The sequence below is a fragment of the Phascolarctos cinereus genome, unplaced genomic scaffold (assembly GCF_003287225.1).
Source record: "Phascolarctos cinereus isolate Bilbo 61053 unplaced genomic scaffold, phaCin_HiC Scaffold_4;HRSCAF=312, whole genome shotgun sequence".
Classification (NCBI taxonomy): Eukaryota; Metazoa; Chordata; class Mammalia; order Diprotodontia; family Phascolarctidae; genus Phascolarctos; species Phascolarctos cinereus.
In genome coordinates, this window is record NW_027555847.1 from 705,747,363 (window position 1) to 705,770,078 (window position 22,716).

The window sequence follows — 22,716 nt, forward strand, 5'->3', positions numbered from 1 at the left end:
CTCTCTGTCCTCTTCTTTCCATCTCTGTCTCTCCTCTCCTCTCCTCTCCTCTTCTTTCTCTCTCTCTCTCTCTCTTTAGAAAATGTGTGCTGGAAATGACATGAGTTCTCAGGCACTAAAGTACTGGTTCTTTGCCTGGAGGCCTCTCTGCCTGGAGAAACAGTCCCTTAGTACCTTAAAACTCACGTCATTTCCAGCACACATTTGCTCTGTGTGCACTTGGTGTGGTCTAATTGCTTTTCCCATCCTTATTTTCTCCACATTTTCTCTGAAAGCACATCTGGGCCTGTGATGTTCGTGTCTTTTTAAAAAGTCTTTGCAGATCTTTTCCATCTTTCTCTGGTGGTATATTGGAGGGCCCAAACCCTCATCTTTTCAGGGAAGTCCCATTTGTAGATTTATCAAGTTTACATTGTAGATTGCAGTTCTGAAGGGATGGAGGAAGTAGTTCATTGACTTAGATCTCATGTCATATCTGCAGCCACTCTCTGTGGAGTCCTCACAGTTTCCTTCGGGGTGGCCGTCGATAGAAGCCAGTGTTGGGGCACACTAGATAGTTCAGACCATTCCCAGAAGGTGTTGGGCATGCCTCCAACAGGGCACTTTGTTTTCCCCCTCTGACTGGGGCTTTGGCCATGCTGCCTCCTTCCTGGTTCTGAATCCCTTCTCCTTGCAGCCTAATGTACCAGCAGCTGTGGCATGGGCAGTGGAGAAGCAAGGTTATATGTCTAGGCAGTCACCCAGAGGAGTGACAGCAGGTGGCCTTGGCCAAATATACAAGGAGAGAGGCGGCTTTTAGTTGTTGGCAGCTGCTGACACCGTGCCCGCCATCTCTGTACCTCGTCTCTGGGTCCTCCAGGGGCACATGCAGGCAGAGAGGTGATGAGGATCACAAGACTAGTGGTAGCAGTGAGAAGAGACCACAGGAAATTCTTTCCCATCTGGATTTATATCTGTGTAAAGACCCAATCCAATTTCTGAATTAGGGGGCAGTGCTGGAATTGCCTCATTAAAGTATGTAGCAATTGAAATATGGTTTTATTGTACAGTGGATCATTCTACTTCCAAAATTGTGTCTGTACTGGGGATGTGAAAAACTACACGAAGGATGGAGGACAATCTAAAACTGCCATGGCTATAAGTTAAGAGACTAAGATGGGAATGTAACTAACTAATACTTGAAAACCTTTCTGAAAAGGTTCGTGTCTCCTTCAACACCACTGCCCTCCGTTTCTGTCTCGATGTAGAATTTTAAGACTCTGAAGGGGAAAAGAAAGCCGTAATGTTGTCTGTTTTCTACAGTTTGCTTTCCTATACTCGGCAACAGTTTCAAGGCTTACCTATGAGTCTTAGTGAAACTTCATAATTTCTGTAGAAATGTGCCTTGTGTCCACTTTTTTCATATTCCTTATGATGCAATTTGTACTTTTAAAAAACTCCCTGACGTCTATTGATTTGGTGGTCACATTAGTGCACAACGTTTTCCCCAAGACTTTAGCTCTGGGTGGGCTTTTCCTCCTTTCTAACGTATCTACCCATCTCTTTCTCAGTACATCTGTCTGAGGAGAGTGGCCACAAGTTTTAGACTCACCCGACTAGTGCAATAAAGAGAAGAATTAGTCTAATGCATGGTCTTAACAAAAGGGAGAGTGTGAGCATGAATAATTAATTTCACTAGTCTGGCAATCAGATAAAATGAAGTCCCATTTGCTCAGCCTTATTAAAAGAGAGAGAGGGAGAGAGAGAGAAAGGGAGAGAGGGAGGGAGGGAGAAATAGTAAAGGTCGTTAAGGGACTTGTAACATGGAACGAATCGCCTCTGAGATGGATAATGTGTTTTCTAATCTCTATGGTCTTTAACTAAACGTAATGGTAAAGGTACTCTGGATATTTCTAATTCATTGAATTATTAAACATTCCAGATGACACTTGACTCTTAACTACTAACTTAGAAGTCTTGACAATGAAAAAAGAGAAAATCTTTTTGGGGAAGAGTTTAGGTCACACTCTGTCAGTTAAGAATAATCCATCTCCCCCTTAAAAGACCTGGGAGAAAAGATGAGGGGGCTTGTCTATCAACATATGGGATATCAATTCAAGATCCACCATGGCCTTTTTATGCCTTGGGCACTCATTCATTCAATGTGCTTATCTCTCTTTTACAAATGTATACTTTATTCTTTGTAAAAGGACTTTGAAGAAGTATGTAATAAATGTAGGTGATGCAAAGTGAAAATAAATACAGAATGACTTGTTATGAGCATAGTAACCAAAACCAGTGCTCCTTTTTTTCCCCTCCAGAGCCTTTGAATGAATTCCCTAATTATGTCCTCTTGGGTTATTAATTGTCAATGATAGTTGTTTCATTATTAGATTGTCTTCTTATTGATCTGAGAGAAAAATTACTGGAATTCATCTCACTGATGCACATAAATTTTTTATTTTCAGCTGTTTCCTAGATCTTTTTCTTTAATCTTGAATCATAATAAACTTGCCGTTACTTTCAGAAATTCTCAGCAGCAGTAGTTCTAATACTATATCAAGATTTGAGATATTAATTGTTTCTATAGATATCTGTGAGACAAATAGTTCTCAAGGCAGGGACAGTGCTGCTCAGTGTGTTTGTTTCTGTAACATACAGAACGTTTAAGGTATACAGTACCCTAAAGCCTCTGGTAAATAAATCCAGGAGTTGAAATCCAAGTCCTACTGCAAGGTCATGCCCTCTAACTTGGTTTCCTAGTTCTTTTTAATAGAGAAAGGTAAATGATTCCATCCTGTTCAGATCTGTTGTCAGTTGATAGAAGAGATGTGCAGATCCACTGGAAACCAGAATTCACAAGCTAATTAATGCTCAAAATAGTTTAGCATCATTTCTTGCATCTGGCTTTACTATGGTTTTGGATCATTAAGCTGCAAGGGCTTAAGAGGCCATCTTGTCCTCCCCCTCATTTTGCAAATGAGGAAACAAAGGCTCCAGGAGGGGCAGCTAGGTGGTGCATTGAATAGAATGCCAGCTCTGGAGTCAGGAAGAGCTGAGTTCAAATCTGGACTCAGACACTGACTAGCTGGGTGACCCTGGGCAAATCCCTTCACCCTGTTTGCCTCGGTTTCTTCATCTATGAAATGAGCTGGGGAAGGAAATGGCACACCATTGTAATACCTTTGCCAAGAAAACCCTGAATGGGGTCATGAAGAGTCCAACATAAACAGTAACGTGGGAGTAAGATCCGAGGTATGTATGTATGTATGTATGTATGTATGTATGTATGTATGTGGAGATGAGTTGATAAGCTGTCTTCTTCTTACTCTGTGGATATCTAATGAGATCAATGCTTCCTAAACAATGGGTGGAAGCCGATAGAGGGGGGAGGATGGGACAGTGTCCATGGGGGTAATGTTTTTAAAACAATCTTTTAGTTTCTCCCGGTGTAACTTGAACATGGAGCTTCTCCCTGGGGTAGGGGTGGAGGGTTGTCATAATCCAGTGGCCACATCCCAGAGCTCAGTCCTGATGCTATGAACACTGCCTACGTAAATTTTGTCATTGTTCAGTCAGGTCACTCTTTGTGCCCCCATTTGGGGTCTTCTTGGCAAAGACACTGGAATGGTTTGCCATTTCCTTCCTCAGTCCATTTTACAGATGAGGAAACTGAGGCAAACAGGGTAAGTGACTTGCCTAGGTTCACATGGCTAATAAGTGTCTGTGGCCAGTTTTGAACTGAGGCCCTCTTGACTCCAGGCCCAATGCTTTATCCAGTACACCACCTAGCTTCCTTTGCATAAATTTAGACAATGTAATATTTAACAGCTGCTGTGGCTGCTTCTTCATTTTTAAAAGTACTACTGGAAGATTTTATTTTAAGCAATTCACTATTTATAAGAGCAATTTCAGTAGCCAGTATGGTGAATTATTTGGAAAATAATTTTTAAAAAGAAATGGTGAGATCCATTTTTCCTACCGTGTTGCTTAATATAATTCAGATCTTTCTTAAATATTTACATTTTCTGAACATACCTTTTGCTTTCCTACCTCTGGGCGTTTTAAACTGTCTCTCCTCAGATCTGCTTGTCTTATTACCATGCGTCACTGAAGACACAGATCAAGTGCTCTGTCTTTCCTAAGCCCTCCCAGAGACCCCAAACCCTCTCTTTGGACTTCTGCAGCACTTTGAGCCTCTCTTACTATATCTTCATTTTTTTATCTTGAATTACAGTTATTGATATACACCTTACCCATCCTCCACCCCTTTACAAGACTGTCAAGCCCTGGAGACCCAGCGACCCTTTTTGTATGTTTAATCTCATTTAGTACTATTTCTTGGACATAGTAAGAACTCAGTAAATGTTTGTTGAAGGAAGGAAGGAATTGTTTGGCAGCTAGCAAATCTGGCCTCAGACACTTACTGTGTGACCCTGGGCAAGATACTTAACCTCTCTGTGCCTCAGTGTCTGCAAAATGGGGAAGCACCTGCTTCCTAGGCTTGTTGTGGGGACCAAATGAGACAGTATTGGTGAAGTGCTCAGCACAGTACCTGGCACACAGTAGGTGCTATGTAAACGTTTATTCCCTTCCCGTGCCCTTCATCTACCTGCATGACTTTGGGCACGTTGCATGTCTGGGCCTCAGTTTCCTCAGGTGTAAAATTAGGGCAATGGACCAGGTCATAGGCTCACAGATTTTAGAGCAGTAACAAACCTTAGAGACCATCAAGGCCAATCCCTTCATTTTATAGATGAGGAGACAGGCCCAGAGAGATTCACTGAGTGACTGAGCCAGGCTTATGACTTGGAGCCTCAGACCACAAGTCCAGATGCTCTCCATCCTCTGATCTCATCCCTCTTTGTCCTGAAGGTAACCCCAGTGCCGCTGCTTCTCCTGCCTTTATTCTTAGAATCCTTCTTTTTGGGGTGTCTGGGCGGCACTCAGCTTCCACTCCCTGTAAGCCTTTATGCATTTCTCCCCTTGGGGCCATTTCAGAGATAGCTGGCGACTTTTGCAGTTACAAGTTTCTGCACAACCTTCCCAAGATTCAGGGAATGAGCACAATGGCGGCTTTCTCCTCCTTTTGACGTGTTCCTTAGCCAGCAGAATACCTGTCCTCCAGTTTGCAGAGTCCCCATAACATCGTCATCCCAGGGATGGTTGGGAAATTGTGACGGGTAAAACATCTTCGGTCCAGTCCGAGGGCCTCTCATCTTGCCCTGGTTTATCCCGAAGCAAAAGCCACTTGGTCCAGGCCTGGTCCCTGGTATGTTGGGTCCACGTGTGCAGGGGCTGTTCTTTTTTCCTGACAGATACTGCTGTACAGCCTGCAGACGAGTCAGTGCCTGACCACACTGGGCAGCTCCCTGGGGGACTTCACATGTGTCAACCTCCGGAACAGCCCCCCACACCTTCTGGTCGCAGGAAATAAGGACAGGAGGTATGTTGGAACTAACAGCAGCGCTCTCCAGAAATGAATGGGCTCCCACCCCGGATTCTGGTTCATGTTCTCCTCCCCCTCCTCCTTCTCCTCCTCCTTCCTCTTCCTCCTGCCTCTTCCCTCCTCCTCTCCTTCTTCCTCCCCCTCCTTCTCCTCCTCTTCCTCTTCCCCTCCCCCCTTCTCCTTCTCCTTTTTCTCATCTTCCTCCTCCTCCTCCTCCTCCTCTCTCCTCTTCCTCCCCCTCCTTCCCCTCCTCCTGCATACACTGTCTCCATGAGCTTGGAGAGCCTGGTATTAGGTAATCGTTGGATATCTCTGCCTCTCTGCTTTCTTTCTGAGAGCATCATGGGAAGATTTTCTTTTAAGCCATTTGGTGGACACAGTTGGTGGAGGGTCCAGAGAGACCACTTGGAATATTTTTTCCCCCTGCTGCAAAATTTGTCTGGCATTTAAGAGCTCACTTTCTGATATTAAAAACAATAACCTGAGGGATGAATCATGTTCAGTGAAATGAGTTTGTTTGCCAAATGATGTCAGGAGTGTATTTCAGAACACTATGGTGTCCCTCCAGTGACCAAAAAAAAAAGAGAGAGAGAGAGAGAAAGACAGACTTTTTGTGAACAAGTTCCAGGCTCTATTTAGCTGATTAGCGGCCTTCCCTTTAGCTCGTTGGCTTAGGGAGTCAGGCTTTCCCTGTGCAGTGTGCTTTGCCAGCGATGGGCACACCGGGAACCGTCAGCACGAAAGGATTAAAGTTTTGAAAAGACCCTCTGAGTCCAATTTTTGGGTTTTCTTTTTTCCCCCGGTTTTGTTTTTTTGGCCAGTTATCTGCAGTGTCTGATCCAGTGCCCCAAAGAGATGCGGAATGGCGACGGGCCAGTGTCTAATGGCACCCCGCCTTCTCCCAGTGCTCGGCACCAGGCTGCAGGTGGTGGTCTGGTTCGGTGGTGGGGATCAGATTGTGAGGCGGATGCTTCCTCTTGCCAATTCCCAGACCTCTGTCCCGCCAGTGCAGCAGCTTGCAAAAATAATTATTTTATCAAACAATGTTTCGGCACCCCCCTCGCCAAACCCTCCCCATTTTTCAGGGCAAAGATAATGCAAGCACACTGCATACTTTGTTGGTAAAGAGAATACTCCATCATTTTTCTTAGTCGTCTGAAGACAGCTGATGTTTTGATAGGTGTAACGTGATCATCTAGCAGACAGGCCAGGCTATTTTTCTCTTACAAAGCCAGGTTTGATGAGTGGCCTCCCCATGTGGCTGAACAAAAACAAACAAATCAATTTATAGTTTTAATCTCGTGTATTAGTGTTACCAAAGCGAGCTACGTGTTGATTTGTGCAAGGCCTACAAAGAACACAAGCTTATCTGATACCCTTCTTCCCACGGGGCCTTGGCAGCGCCTCGTTTTCTGGGAGAGTAAATGCAGAAGGCTACTTGCGATGTCCAAATGAAAAGCTTTGGGATTATAGATTTATTCGTGCAGAGTTTGTTTACAACATGAGCATTTGGGTGTTCAGTCACAGCTAGATTCACAGGGAACCAGAACAGTGGAGCAGAGAAGAGACCCCTGCTCTCTGCATACACAGGCCCAATTAGGAACCAGAGGAAGAGTTTTGAGCCAAGTTGTAATACCATTAGCAGCTGCACATTGGATTGTCAACTATAGATACTCAGTAGAGCAGACTTTTCCCCCTAGAGCAGGGATCCCTAATTAGGTGCTCCATCCCCTAAGCAGGAGCCAAATGTCATGTGTAAAAGGGCACTCTTGTCACTCTGGAGTCTAAAAATCTGACCTAATTATCTGTCACGGTAAGTCCATTTTAATAGGAGGTGATACACCTGACATACAGGGTTTTAAAATCTCTCTCCACAGGTGAGAATAGCGGAGTTGTGATTGTTTTTGTGGGGCCCAAGAGAAAGCAGCATCTGATCCCCAAGGGGTTCCCAGAGCAGTGATGCGGGGGCATCATTGATGAGATGTGGGTTGGGAACATACGTGCTGGGATCAAAGTAGTGACTTTTATTAAAGTGTGATATGAAACATGGCTGGAGGGGGGAGCTTTTCAACAGCCACAATAGTATATATAGGAAGGGGAGGGAATTGGTGAGGACTGAGTCATCTTGACATCACAGGGCCAGGAAAGAAATTGTGAATGTATTCTGGAAAAGAAACAGCTCAGTGAAGGTGATGAAGATCATGTTTGCAAAGTACATGCAGTAGTGAGCGTAGAATAATGACAGTAATGACATTGAAGTAACATTTACCATGCACTGGGCACCATGCTAAGCACTTTACTCTGGGAGGTAGATGCTATTGAGATCCCCCTTCTGAAGTTGAGGAAACTGAGGCAGACATAGGTAAGTGACTTGCCCAGGGTCTCATAGCTAGGAAGTGTCTGAGGCTGGATTTGAATTTGGTTCTTCCTGACTCCAAGCCCAGTGCTGTATCCACTGCACCACTCAGCCACCTCATTACAGCTGATATATACATATCCCACTGCACGCACACCCATATACATATATGTGTACACACACACACACACACACACACACACACACACACATATACGTATATGTATATACACACACATTTGTAGCACTTGAAGGTTTGCAAAGTTCTCTCTCTATATATATTATCCCATTCGATCCCAGTGCAATTCAGTTCCACCCCCACCTATCAAGTGTATTTGTTCCAGATGCTGGGGATACACATGTAACACCAAAAAAGCCAGCCCTGTTCTCAAGGAGTTTAATGTTTTATTTTAAAAAAAAAAAAGGGCAACGTTTGGTGCCCTAATAGGAATAGGAAGGACTTCCCGGGGTGTCATTTAAAAAATCTGAAATTACCTTTCTAATGTGAAAAATAAAACAAGCCCCCATTGGAGCTTGTGCTTCATAAATAGCATTAGAGTAAAAGTCCATAAAACTGTCCAGATATTTTGACATCTAAATTAAGCCCAAGTGTAGAAAAAATATTTTCTTTTAAAAAATGATTCAGTTTTGAGTAATTTTCAACATTAATTAAAATTAGGGGTCGACCATTTCTGGGAATGTTAGGCTTGATAATTAAAACAAAAAATCCCTCTAGGTTTTTAAAGCACTGTCCTTCCCCATCCACTTGTTGAGAATTTTTCTCTCCATTCCTCAGATGAGGAGACTGAGGTTCTTAGAGGTAAAGTCACTTGCCCATCACATGCCAGTGAGGGTCTGAGGTGTGGGATCCAGACCCCATGGCAGGATTCTGTCCCATGCTGCCTCTTAGGTCTTAAGTTTTGTTTAAGAGCTCACATTTCCCGTGATGCTCTACAGTTTGTCAGTTCCTCGTAAGAACTCTATGAGGTGGTAGTGTGAGGATTCTTCTTCCCATTTGACAGGTGAGAAAACTGAGGCTCTGAGGTTAAATGACTTGCCAGTTAGCAGTTTAGAACCCCAAGACTTCTTTACTCCCAAGTCCAAATCCAGTATCCTTTTCCCACTACATCATGCTGCTTTTTGAAACTCCTCATTAATGATGAAATTAATCTCTAGGAAAGAAGGGGGTAACCCTGTGTGTAGATGAGGTCTGATGGCAGAGGAATCATCAGGGAAAACCTTGGGTGGAGCTTTGCCAGCTCTGTCCTCGTTGGCTGTTGCAGCTCAGTGGCCGAGAGCAGAGCCCGGAGCTGGGCCGAGGGACCCGATGGGGATTCTGTGTGGCTCCATTAAATCAGATGCAGTCTGGGCTCTTTTGTTTTAACAGTATCTGTGCCTTTTCCCACTGAGATTAGGGCAAGAGAGAATGGATGTAAACGGGGACAAGAGTGAGTTCAGTGAGGCTGTAGATTAGGAAGGACCTCAGAATTATGCCATTTCTGAGGCACTTAGGAGGTAGAGGAAGTAAGCCCCTTTTTTCAGGGGGAATAGTTTAAGTCAGGTGTGCCTGGAGAACAGCTATGGGCCTCTGAGGTCCCCCAGCCCTGCCTCTGTTTCTACAACAGTCTTCATGGTGGTAATCTCTCAGATGAAGTCAGCGCTGCAGCGAGGGCCCACAGCAAAAGTAGGAGACAGTGATGGGGCCCACCTCGGGGACAGCAGCAGGTTGCCAAGGGAACCTCGGGAGAGCTGACATTCTCTCCGTGACAATCATTTCTCTTTGAATTATCTTATTTCTCAGTAAACTTAGGGTCAGGGGCATTGAATTGAAGGGCATTTCTTAGGAAATTAATGTTGACGTATTGGATTCTTTAAAGTCATAGGTCTCTGTGTTAGTGGGACCTGTGAAAAGTCCAGCATATATAGCGTTAATAAGTATACCATTAAAATGGACTCAAGTGAAAGCATGCCTTGTTGAATTTTAGTAATAACTGTCTAGCTCATTGAAATATGTTTTTAGTTTTTCCTTTTTAGGTCATCTATACTAGTCAGACACTAGTATATGTGAAATTGTTGTCCAGCACCTAACACTGAGTCTTCAACATAGTAGGTGCTTTCTTAATCACTTTATTGAATTGAAGTCACTAGTAATAGTAAGCATTCGCTGAAGGTTTATTTGAGTGTGAGGTTTAAAAAGATGAAAAAATGTTCTGGTCTTAACTTACTTGAATTAAATGGGTCAGTGTTTCTTTAAAATGTGTTGTCTTTTTTTAGTTATCTTATTTAAATGGAATCATTAACGAGGGATCAAAAATGCTACTTGAAAGAGGGTTTTAGACATCTCTTTATGTACCAGAATAGATAGCTGTAGCCACTCACTGTCACTGAAACCAGACTGAATATGCCTTCATTCCTGTCCTGTATTTAGTGGGGATTTGGGGTGGGGAGAATCTTTTATTTTGCAAGGCTCAATTTGAATGAATGCCTCACTCCTTCATCTCTCCCTCTCTCCTGGATGCTTTTTTGGATAGAAACATAGCTGAAGGTCAGATCCTTAATAAACTGACCAAGCCAGAGTCTGAATGGGCTTCAGGTTGGCCACCAACTGTCCTATCAAATACAATGAACCTTTCTTGTCAGATGGGACTTTCCAAGCCAAACCAATGAGAAGAAGAGTCTCTGAGCCTCCATCTTGCTCTGTTAATGTTCCGCTGCGGTGTGCTCATGGTATGGCCTGCTGTCAGAGGGAGCGGGAGCAGGCAAGCTAAATGCTCCGCTGACTCCATCTGTAAGGGTCAGAATAAGTTATTCAGAGCTCGGACGATAGACCCACCCAGAGCGTGCCTCCATCTCGGATCCAGCACGTTTTCCTGCCCATCAGATGGATGCGACTCGGTTGGAGTCTTTGGATGGTGCTGGTGTCTTTTGTTTTAATTGGCGAAATAGAGCAGGCTCCTATGGAGTGATTTTCATTAGAGAGGGGCTAGGAGGGGGAGCTTTGGAACAGTACTCCAGCTAGACCATGAATATTAAACATAACACAATTACAGCTTTTGGACCAATTATTTTTCTTTTCAGCAGACTACATTGATGAAACACAAGCTAGATGTGTGTTTGTGATATCTGCCCCGGCTTCTTTTTTGCCTCTGGATACTGTCCCTTTTGGCATGTCTGTGTGCCCATTGGCTCTGTTTCCCGGGTCTCAGTCCGTGGAGTGGATTGATTTAGTGCTGAAGTGTCGGCTTTACCTAGTTGTCCCAGGTTTGAAGCTGACTGTTGTGTTTACCTGAGATTCATATCTAGTTGACTGAGTTAAAACGAGCCAGTCCATGCCCTCAGTACTGCCCATAGGAAGGAAGCTACAACTTTGCCTCGTAGGTGCCCTCCAGAAATATTTTCCTTTCCAAACAACTTATTTCCCTGGGAACTTGGGGGGGCCTCTTATTCATTTACAGCCCAACAATGGTATCTTCTGGTTTATTTGTTTATTTTCTTTGGAGTTATCCATACTGCTATCCAAATGAAAAACAGATGGCAGACTCTGAACTTGTGGACAGATTTGAGTTTGCCTTTGTTTTCCTAATAGCCAAATCTAAATGAGGGAACCTCGCTGTCCCGCAGAGTAGCCCTTTACGGGAGCCGCCAAGGCTGCTAGACCTTTGCTCACCCCTAACACATTCTAGAGGAAGGACTCCATGCTGCACACTTCTTTCTTTTCCATTCTAAGATTTGAGAACAACTCTCCAGTCCTTCCAACCATCTCTGTGGACAGCACATGGGAAATTTGGCTCTTCCCCAAACCGCCCCAGTCCTAGAACTCTCTAATTCTGCTCAAGAGCTGACCTTTGGTAGACCCATCACCCTCGTCGTGCAGCTCGCCTCCCCCACGCCCCTCTCGGGAAAGCTTATCCTTTGGTAGATGACAAGGCAGGGAAGACGATGAATGGCATGAATCGCTGCTTTGGGGTTTGCAGGCAGCTGTGTGTGCATTATTGTGCTCCTTACAACAAATCTATCCAGCCTGAGGGGCTGTGCTTCAGAGAAGGTATCACAGGTGTTATTATCCCCCTTGTACAGATTAAGAAGCCAAGGCACAGAGGAGAGTAGGTTTCTATAAACACAGTCACACTGCTGATAAGCGCAGAGTCAAACTTGAACCCAGCCCTTCAGACTCCAAATGCACCACTCTCTCCTTCGCACCGTAGCTGTTTTCTTAAAAGTGCACCTACAGGTGAATTGTCGTGGCTTATACCCACTCCGGAGCTTCTCTGAGAAGGAGGCAAAGTCCACCCCACGTGATTTGTCCTCGTAGGTCGTGTGAGAGGCCCAGTGGTCAGGTGGATGGAGCAGTGACCAGAGAGTCTGGAGAGTCACTTTTCACGTTTGAGCCTCAGTTTCCTCCTTTATAAGAGGGAAATCATGTCTTCTTCTTGTGGAGGTAGTCGTCAGCAAGCCCTGAGAGGACATGGTACAGGAAACCGTAAACTAACACATGCCGTTTTTAAAGAGGAGGCAGTAGACTGCATTAAACGCGGACCTAACAAAGTGGCTGTTTGCTGTGGTCCTCTCAGGACTCCTTTTTGTTTTCATCTGTGTACTTTTGTGTGGAATTATGAAAAGTGCTTCATTTTCTATTCATGATATTCTAAATAATAAGAGTCCATCCATTTGACTAGCGCTCCAGCGCCTGACGAAATATTGTCAGTATTGTAATATTGTCCTCATGCAATTCTTGGGTAATTAGCGTGTAAACTGGCTTTTTGAACACATGTTAGTTATTCACGTGTCACAGAGTGAGAAGTTTTCCTTCACAGTCTAAATCTTGCGCACACTGGGGACAGGTGCTGCTAATCCCTAATTAGCAGGTGAAGAAACTGGGTCCCAGGAAAGGGACTGGCCCTGGGTCCCAGACGATGGGAAGGAAGGAAGCTTACCCTTGTACTTTTTACACCTTAGACTATGCTGTTGAGGTTGGGTTTTGAGTAATTTCAGTAATTAAACATTTGTGGATGGAGTCAGGGGAGGATACATTAACACAGCCTCATTCCAACATCGTATGCCAGTGTGCTCTCATGTTTATGCAATATTCTTTTATCTCCTTTCTCTACGTGTCTCTAAGTGATGTAATTCTATATTTTTCAAAACCTAAAGCAGCAAAATTGACAGTACACTTCCATTCCTGTGTTTATCATGTCTTTACTCAGGGTGAGGGTGTATGATCTGCGCAACAGTATGTCCATGTGTTCACTCTATGCTCACCAGTTAGGAGTCTCTGCTGTTCAGATGGACGACTGGAAAATTGTCAGTGGGGGCGAGGAAGGCCTGGTTTGTGTCTGGGACCAGCGGATGGGTAACAAGCTTTGGGAAATGCACGCCAGGTAATTCCATTTCTTCAGGTGATTTTATTGCCATAGAGTCCAAGCCCAGGTCATTACAGGTGAATGAGCTAAGAATATTTCTCTATGGCTCCTCTGTATGCACTTGTGAAGTGTTCATGCCCTTTCCTCAGATACCCCCAGTTCCAAGGTAGGATCTATCTTAAATGAGGTAAAAAACCAGGGGCCTTTATCTCGGATGTACTTGGCTTGTCCTGAGAACAAGGTTTCTTAGTGAGGATGTTCGGGATTGCTGAGCAGCCTTCACATGTCACCGTGCAGTGGGTAGGAGAGCATGGTTGGCCATCTCCAGCTGTGATCTCTGTCCATGACATCAGTGACCAAGGACCGGGATACATGAGTACTTTGGTATAGGCCACTCCCTCTCCCTTCTCTGCTACTTCAGGTCTTAGAGAGGTGTCTGGAGAACTGAGAGGGTCACTCAGCCAGTGGGTGCCAGAAACAGGACTTGAATATAGATCTTCCTGGCTTGGAGGCCAACTCTACCCATTACAACACATTGCTTGTCGATGCCAGTAGAAGTCCTGCTAAATTGGTATAGGACTTCAGATAGAGTTTATAATTGCATGGGTATGTGTGATCTTCTGTTCAGTCTGGAGAGTTTTGCTCAGAAACCAATGAAGAAAAGAGGAGAATTTGCACTGAAAATGTGCAGTCACACCTAAGAATCATTTCCTTTGCCCGCAACCTAGGAGAAAGTTGGGATTTTAAGCATGCCACTGAGTAGTCGTCTACAGAGGAAATAGAAATAATTTCAAGAATTTAAGCAAAGTCACAGTGATGGAGGTATAGTAAATTAAGGGAATAATAATAGCAACAATAAAATTCCTGCTATTTAAAAAAGTGCCCATGCCTGCCCACAGAGGGTTCTGTTGGGTCTGACCGGGTGGGGCATTTCTAAAGTGCTTAATGTTCTTTTGGAACAAGTTGGTGAAATTGTTCATAGTTTGACATTGAAAAGCACATTACTTTTATTGTGATCAGAAGCAAACTACAATCACTAGAAGGAGTAAAATGGAATTCCCCTTTGGCTTAGGTGTTAACGTGCTGCATGAGGCAGCTTCAGAGGACTGAAAGACAAGCCAGCATTTTCTTTTATCGCACCTCTGACATAATTGAAGGCCAAAGATGGCCATGACATCCACGTGTATAGTGGTTTGCACCTCCCATAGATGCAGCCATGAGACGAATGAAGATTTTAATGACAGGAGGAGGTTGCTGGAGCCCTGGGCATGGTGGGCCAGGGCTACACCCCAGTGTTTTCTAACTCTGGCATTCTCCCTACCTTTCAAAAGAAGCTCACCTTAGGGGTTTCCTTTTTGGAGTGTTTCTCATGTGATGCACTGATTTTCCACCAGATGGTGCTAGAAGCCACCTAAATTTTCAGCATTGGCAAACCAGGACCATAGAGTTACATCAAGGAGGAGCTTTATAGATCCACTAGTTTATTTTATAGATGAGGAAACTGAGACCTGAGAAAGGGAAGTGACACATCTTAAGGTTGCGTAGAATCCTGGAAGGTGTGATGGAATCTAGTGGCCATAGTTCCTTAATGCCACTGTTTACTTTCCAGAGTGATCTACCACATTTGCAGTAGCCTTTGACAGTTACCCCAGCCTTTGACCAATAAACTAGTGCCATTGAGAGAGCTCCTAAACCCGGGTCACTGGCGCCATCCCACAATGGGCTCCGTGGGTTCCTTTGCCACGATTACAAATGACCTGAATTCTATTTCACTAGATTTGAGATTTCACGGTTGAGGCCTCTGGCAGATACTAGTTAGAACTTATTTCCTTAACTTCATGAGAGTGGAGTCTGCTAGGAGGGAGTGATTCAGATGAAGGCAGGTTTAAGCTGGAGGTTTGTATCTGTTTTGTGAGGCTGTCTCAGCCTTGGCTTCCTTGACTGTTTCACAAAAGGCTGCCCGGTTTATCCCATAGCTCTTTGAGTATTCTGTGACAAAGGAGCCATTTCCATCAGAATCAGGTTTAGACCTCAGCCTCTTCTCCTTTTGTGATCTCTTCCATGGAGAACCATCCATGTTCACAGCTTTCACGTTTACCTCCTTTACTCCAGATTCTGTCTGTATAGCCATGCCCTCTCTTGTAAGCTGCCATACACATTTCCACTATCCTTATAGACAAGTCAGACTCACCATGTTTACTAAGCTCATTGTCCTTTCTCTGCACTAGCTAGCCCTCCTGACCTTCCTCTTTATTCTCCCTGTCATCTAAGCTCCAAACCCGAGTCATCCTTATTTCTCCTTCTCACATCCCATCTCAAATTAAATGCTGCATCTTGTCAATTCTTCTTCTTTAATACCTCTCATATCCATCTCTTTGTTTCTGTTCTCAGTGCTGCCATACCAGTGCAGACCCTTATCACTCCACACCAACAATATTCAATTTAATTTTTAAAATATTTAAATATCTGCCCTTTGCAAGACATTCTGAGAATCCATATTCCCAATCCATTGATGAGAAAACTGAGGCATAGATTTATAAGACCAGTCTCTCTCCCCTCAAGATGCTTACAGTCAGAGAACCTAGCTTCTAGGCCTAGCTGTGCCCCCCCTCCCAAGTTGCATGAATTTGGATCAGTCGCTTAATCTTCATGAGCTTCAGTTTTCTCTTATTTGTAAAATTGCCTAAAATGAGGCAAGTTCTCTGGATCCTTCCAGCTCTAAGCTGTGTGATGCTGTGATAGTGCTGGGTAAATGATAAGGTGTGAGATTCTCTTAATCTGAGGGGAATGTGTCTGTTTAAGAGTTGTCTTCCCACCCTCGCTATTCCAGACACCCTGTGCGTCACATCTGGTTTGATACACACAGCCTTATTACAGCCAACATCCCTGATGAGAAGAGCCCCCGAGGGGCTAGCATTCTGGATGATGACTTGACCGCTCATCGAAGGTCAGTTGGCCAGCCTGACCAGGGTAGGGCTTACTGGTGAGCATGAATTGTTCAGGGGTAAAAAAGTTTGGGAGCCCTAGTGGAAGGATCACTGGTTTTAGACTCAAGCCATCAGAGTTCACGTCCTGACTCCGCCACTTACTAGCTGCTTCGTGCCGAGGCTTAGGTTTGTACCCAGAGAATTTTTACTTGTTAGAGAACATCCATGTGGAATTGACCACAGGGGAGTCACTGAGGGAGTGGAGTCTGCCTGTAAATCCAGGTATCAGAGTGGAACCATCTATTTGACAGTGAGATCCTCAGATTGCAAACAGAGGGCAAACACTCTGTTCTCTGCATTCCCTCACCAGTTCATAATGATACAGACACAAATACTCATCATGTTACAGGTTCCTAAAGGGGATATACCGAAGCAGCATTGGCTGGGGGGGGAAGGATGCCTTGCATTTCCATCCACCATTAATGCTCAGAGATGTGGGTGTCAGATGAATAACCGTGGACAGAATCCCATTTCTAATTATTTACCTTTGTTATTAATAATGGGTTTTTTTAATCCTATGCTATTGATCATTTGTATCTTTCTTGGCATTCTTTCCCTCATGTCTTTTTTTATGCTTTCTCCAGGCACCGAGGAATCATCTATGCCTATGAGTTTTCCATGGACCAGTTGGCTCCTGAAAGCATTCTTCCAATTTGCCGCTCGTCCTACGATGAAGTGGCTGGTTACAACTATAACATTGGCCTGGCCGTCCCCTACGACAACATTTAGGGAATGATCTCTCCCTTTGGAGCAGAGGGGGCAGGAAGACCTTAGAGCCGCCCTTCCTCACTGCTGTGTTAGAACCTGCAGAAACCTCGGGCTCTGCCAAGCTGACCCCACTGGCACCTTGGCAGTGAATGGTTGTCAGATGACAAGAGGGGTGGTATGGGGGCAAGAGAAGCCCTTTTCAACCCTGGCCTCGTTTGGGCCAGGGTAGGCCCCAGCAGGGGCATTCGAGCTCCGAATAAAAGAGCCCAAGCCAGAGGCATCTGCAGGCCCTAGGAGAGGGAACGCTGGGCCCTAGAAAAGAATAATTTATACACTGAGCTTTGGATGTGTTCCAGAGCATCCATTACGTTAGCCCTCTGTCTTGTGTCCTCCAGCATCAGCCAGCAGCTCTGGAGGGATCGACTCCCGAGGACTGGCTCAGCTTATTCATAGTAAAGAACAGATCAGTGTATGGAGCTTTTAAAAACACTAAATCTGCAACTGAACTGTTTCATGCTTTAGATTAATTTTTCTTCATAAAATAAGCAGCCGCAAAATGGGGTAGCAGGAAGATCCTGGGTTTCCTGTCTAGTAAGAGGTCTTATACATTCAGGATGGTTTTCATCCTGAAAACAGTCAGTTCTGTCCCACAAAGACCTTTTGGTTTTTCAGATGAAGAGAGAAGGGGAGAAGGAGAGACAGACAGAGGGAGAAAATGGGGGGAGGGAGAAATAGAGAGAGGAAGGCAGACAGGCTACAGCTGAGCTCTGGGGCCCACTTCCCCTCCAGGCAGCTGCTTTGTTTTCTTTCTGAAACAGCACTTTGCTTGAAGATCACTCTGAGTTTACTTTCCACCCAAAGATTCCTAATGTATCATCAGCCACCTGAAATATAGGGGTGCTGGAGAAGTATTAACTGGGTTGTTTTGACCCCCGGCTGACCTTCCTTTAATAACATTGACTTCTGCCACAGTTCTTCTCCCGTGCATTGTCATAATGAGAACTACAAATGGACCACTGGGCAAAAGAGAATGTCTGTTTTCAAAAAGCAGCCCCTGTGGCATTCTGCATTTCATCATACTTCTAGCTATGCAGATGAGTAAGGCAGTCACTGGCTCGAATGAAATTAGGCAGAATGTGTATTAAAGCAGGGGTTAGATAGGAGTTTTACTAAAAATTAAAAACAAAACCTAGGTATGTTACCCTTCTACCAGCAACAGTACAATTAATAACTAAATACGGGTTGAAATAATAAAATTTTCTACCAGTTTTAATCTCTATGACACGCTTCCATTTGTTAAAAATCTCTTGCAATTAGGCACCACTGGCTTTGGGATGGAGTCCTAGATGAATAGCCTTGTCAGGCCAAAAGTGTGTGCTTCAAACACCCGACCTCTGCCAGGGTTTTCAGTCATCAACTTTACCAGCAGGGAGGAAGCCGCTCTGTTCTTTGCTCGGATCCTTGGATCTGCTCCTCCATAATTCAGCATTTGCCCAGCTGCTTTGGAAATCCTGGTTTCCCTTCCCTTTCCTCCCTTCATTTCAGGCCTTCCTCCCCTCATACCTTTGATTCACCTTTGGAAAACTTCTGAAACCTAGGGATTGGCAGGCATTACCCCTGGCTTCTCGTGTTTAGCCTTTGTCTATAAATCTTCATCCTGATGAGCTCAGCTCTTTCAAATTCTGGCTACTAAAAACCTCAAGCAGTTTTGCTCATTAAAACTTAATTTTTCATGGTTATCCTTCAGTCATAATGGAAGGATTATGCCACACGCAGTATTTAGTTATAGAAGGCTATAAACATAGGTACCCTCCAAGGAGAGATTTATCAGGGCTAATGGGACACAGGTTATAGAGGGGGTTTTTTGTTTGTTTGTTTTTTAATAGTGGAAATAGAGTGGCAAGGCCCCTGACCTTGGGTTGAAAACACCTGCGTTTGGATCCTGTACCTACCATTTTCTACCTTTGTGACCTTGGGCAAATCACTTGACTCCTCTGAGCCTTGGTCTCCTTTTCTGTAAAATGAAGTGTTTGGAATGACCTCTAAGTTCTTTGTACCTCTAAATCTATGATTCTGTTACCTCTGTGGTCCCTTTCACAAATAAATCCTATGAACCTAAACTACTTTCAGAAGACCAACAGGAGAATCTGCTTACTTGGGATGGAAATTCTTGCCCTTTCTGGAAGGGAAAGCCTAAGACGTTTCCAAGGCTGTCCCTTTGGCCCATATTTTGGAAACTACGGCTCAAGGAAGCCATTTCTTGTGTTAACTGATTAAAAACCATGCCTCAGTTGTTGGGACCAGAAGCTTTCAGCTGGTCTGGCTGGGCATCCTCTCAGCTGACCCCATGGCCAATGGGGTTACTTATCTTGTCATAGCCATCAGGGCCTGGGCATACGTCTGGAGCTTCACTGTGGCCAGAACGGGGCAGGCGAAGGGCCTTGGCCTAAAAGAGCTGGCCCCACAGTGGGCTGCCTTGTGGACCGTGCTGTGCTAGAGGCCAGATGGTGACCCTGCTTCTGCTCTAGGAATCCTGGTGCTCTCTGGACAAGGCCCTGTTGAGCTTGAGCTGGCCCACTCCCTCTCGTGACACTGGGGACGGTGGCTGTTTGGCCTTCTTACTTTCTCTTATTTACTGTACTTCCAAGAGCAACTGTCCATATAGTTAGTCTCAATGGCCCTGCTGTCATTTGGTGCCATCAGGGAACACTTTTGCTTGAGAAGCAAAGACCCACCATGGCAGAATCAGTCCTGCACATCGTTGGTACCCTTACCCTGTTCCAGGAAGGCTGCTGATCCATCCATTCTGTAGGAGGTGGCGGTCCAGACCCCTGTGCCCTCTCCCTAAGCACCCTTCAGTTCACATGCTTACAGAAGGCACCACCCATTGTACAGATGAAGAAACTGAGGCACAGAAGCAAAGCGACTTGTTCCAGATCTCACAGCTGACAGCCAGAGTTTAGACTTGGGGCCCCTGACTCAAAGTACTTATTTCCACCACATCTGTCCATCTTTACCAGTGAACCTGAGGCCAGAGCAATTGGTCAAGATCACACAGGCAGTAAAGTCTAAGAGCTGCTGCTCCAGCCCACATCACCCAGACTCCCCAACAGAGTGTTTCCTTCCAGCTGTGTCAGTCACCCTGATAGATAATCTTGTCAAAAGACCACTTTATCCCTGTTAAGCTAAAATGCAAGTGGCAGGTTCACAGCTCGGGCTCCACCCTCCAGCAGTGAGCCTCCCGCAGCTCATTTGATCTGACGCCCCACCCAGGCCAGCATCTCCCTTAGGTTCTTAAACTGGCTTGTTTGGAAGCAAGGAGAGAAAGGTAGGATTGATGCTTGGGGAAGCTACCTCAGAGAGATGCTAATTTCCTCCCACTTGACTGTTCTCTCCTTCCCAAGGTCACTGAGTGGGAGGACAGCCTGGGAGGCAGGTGTTTTGCAAAACCCTTGCCAAAGCAACTTGTATTTTTAACTCCCCAAAAGCCTAGTTAAGTCACATTGTGCTGTTCCCAGCACTGCAGGGGGTGTGGGGGGTGGGGGTTCACATCCACCCTTATTAACTGTCGTGCAGGTAAGGATTGAGTCAGCTGCTAAAAGAAGGGTCAAGTCAGAAGCAGACCTGTCTGCCAGTTATGAACGGATAAAAGGATCTTCTGGATCCCAACTGGGATAGAAAAAGAGAAGTGTTTTGTTAAAGGCTAGCAGTCATTCTCTTCTTAAAGGGCAACAAATAGCCCAGACTGGATGTCACTATCATTTTACCATCAGTTCCTTTATTTATAATTTATGTTCTAAAGCTACTGTGGACTGTTACCCCGGAGTCCCTCCTAGGTGGTTTTCCTCTACAGTCTCCTCTTGTACAGCCTCCTTTTGTAAACCCAGCAACTTAATTTATTTGTTTCAAAATGTTGGGCTGATTGTCTCTCTTCAGTAATGTGACAAACGTACTACTACTGCTGCTGCTGCTGCTACTACTACTACTACTACCACCACCACCACCACCACCACCACCACCACTACTACTAATAATAATAATTTGTACAATTCTTGAAGGTTTGCACCTTTTTAAAACCTACATTATCTCATTTGAGCCTCACAACCCTGTGAAGTAGATATTATAGGTATTATTATTCCCATTTTACAGAAGAGGAAACTGACTCACAGAGATTAAGTGATTTGCCCAGGGTCACATAGATAGCAAATATCAGTGGTGGGATTTGTTTCTTTTTTAAATTTTCATTTTCAGTTCCAAATTCTCTCCCTCCCTCCAGTCCCTATCCCACCCATTGAAAAGATAAGCAATATGTTATCAGTTATGCATGTGAAGTCATGCAAAACATTTCCACATTAGCCATGTTGCCAAAAAAAAAAGTGAAAAACCTGTGCTTCAGTCTGTACTCAGTTCATCAGTTCTCTCTCTGGGTGACATTTTTTTCATCATGAGCCCTTCAGAATTGTCGTAGATCATTGTATCGATCAGAGTAAAGTCTTTCACAGTTGATTATTACTACAATGTTGTTACTGTGTTCTGGTCACTTCACTTTCCATTAGTTCATGTAAAGTCTTCTTAGGTTTTTCTGAAATAATGTGGCTTGTCATTTCTTGTAGTACAAGAGTATTCCATCACAATCATATACTACAACTTGTTCAACTGTTCCCCATTTCCCCTCAGTTTCCAGTTCTTTGCCACCACAAAAAGAGCTGCTATAAATATTTTTGTACATATGGGTCCTTTTTCTGTGATCTCTTTGGGGTACAGACCTCATGGTGAAATTGATGGGTACTGATGGATATTGATGCGCAGTTTTACAGCTCTTTGGGCGTGGTTCCACATTTGTTCTCCAGAATGGTTAGACCAGTTCACCACTCTACCAACAATGCATTAATGTCGCTATTTTTCTACATCCCCTCTAGCGTTTGTCATTTTCCTTTTTATTCTATTAGCCAATCTAGTAGGTCTGAGATGGTACCTCCAGAGTTGTTTTAATTTCCATGTTTCTAATCAATAGTGATTTATAGCATTTTTTTTTTCATATGACTATAGACAACTTTGGTTTTTTCTTCTGAAAAATGCCTGTTCATATCTTTTGACCATTTATCAATTGGGAAATGGGTTCTTATCTTTATAAATTTAGCTCAGTTCCCTCTATGTTGGAGAAATAAAACCTTTATCAGGAAAACTTGCTGTAGAATATTTTTCCTGGTTTTCTGCTTCTAGTTTTGTTTATGCAAAACTTGTTTAATTTAATATAATCAAAATCAGCCATTTTACCTCTCCTGATTGTCTCTATCTCTTGTTTAGTCATAAACTCTTCCCTTATCCATAGGTAATTTTTTTCCAGGTTCCCCTAATTTGCTTATGATACTCACCCATTATGTCTAAATCAAGAACCCATTTTGACTTCATCTTGGTATATAGGGTGAGGTGTTGGTGCATTTCTTATTTCTGCCAAAATGCTTTCCAGTTTTCCAGCCGTTTTTTGTCAAATAGTGAGTTCTTGCCCCAACTGTTTGGAACTTTGTATTGACCAAACACTAAGTTCCTGTGGTCATTTCCTGCTGTATATTTGGTACCTAATGTATTCCATTTATTGACCACTCACCAGAACCAGATTGTTTGGATGATTACTGATTTATAATAGAGCTTGAGACCTGGTACAGCTAGGCTGCCTTCCTTCACTTTTTCAGCAGTAGGATTTGAACCCAACTCTTCCAGACTCAAAAATCCAATGCTTGCTACATCATGCTTCCTCTTCTAGAGGTATAGAAATGAACTTGTTTTCCATAACCTACCAGCAGATGAGGGGAGGGAGCCAGAGGGTAGAGATGTGACCTCAACTGGGCAGCCACCATATGGGAAACCTAGCACGTG

The 22,716-nt window shown here is 44.2% G+C and overlaps 1 protein-coding gene across 2 annotated transcripts in view; it reads left to right on the top strand.

Moving 5' to 3' along the window:
- The window catches only part of FBXW8 (F-box and WD repeat domain containing 8), a 113,886-nt gene extending 95,768 nt beyond the window's left edge, over positions 1–18,118 (top strand). Inside the window, exons 8-11 of one of the 2 annotated variants that reach the window (XM_021007944.2) lie at positions 5,298–5,425; positions 12,989–13,162; positions 15,975–16,127; positions 16,716–18,118. In XM_021007944.2, the coding sequence (XP_020863603.1) occupies positions 5,298–5,425; positions 12,989–13,162; positions 15,975–16,127; positions 16,716–16,860 (600 nt within the window). In that variant the 3' untranslated portion in view covers positions 16,861–18,118. The remainder of the gene's footprint in view (positions 1–5,297; positions 5,426–12,988; positions 13,163–15,974; positions 16,128–16,715) is intronic. The other variant, XM_021007945.2, reaches the window with a different exon arrangement.
- Positions 18,119–22,716: the final 4,598 nt, after the last annotated feature.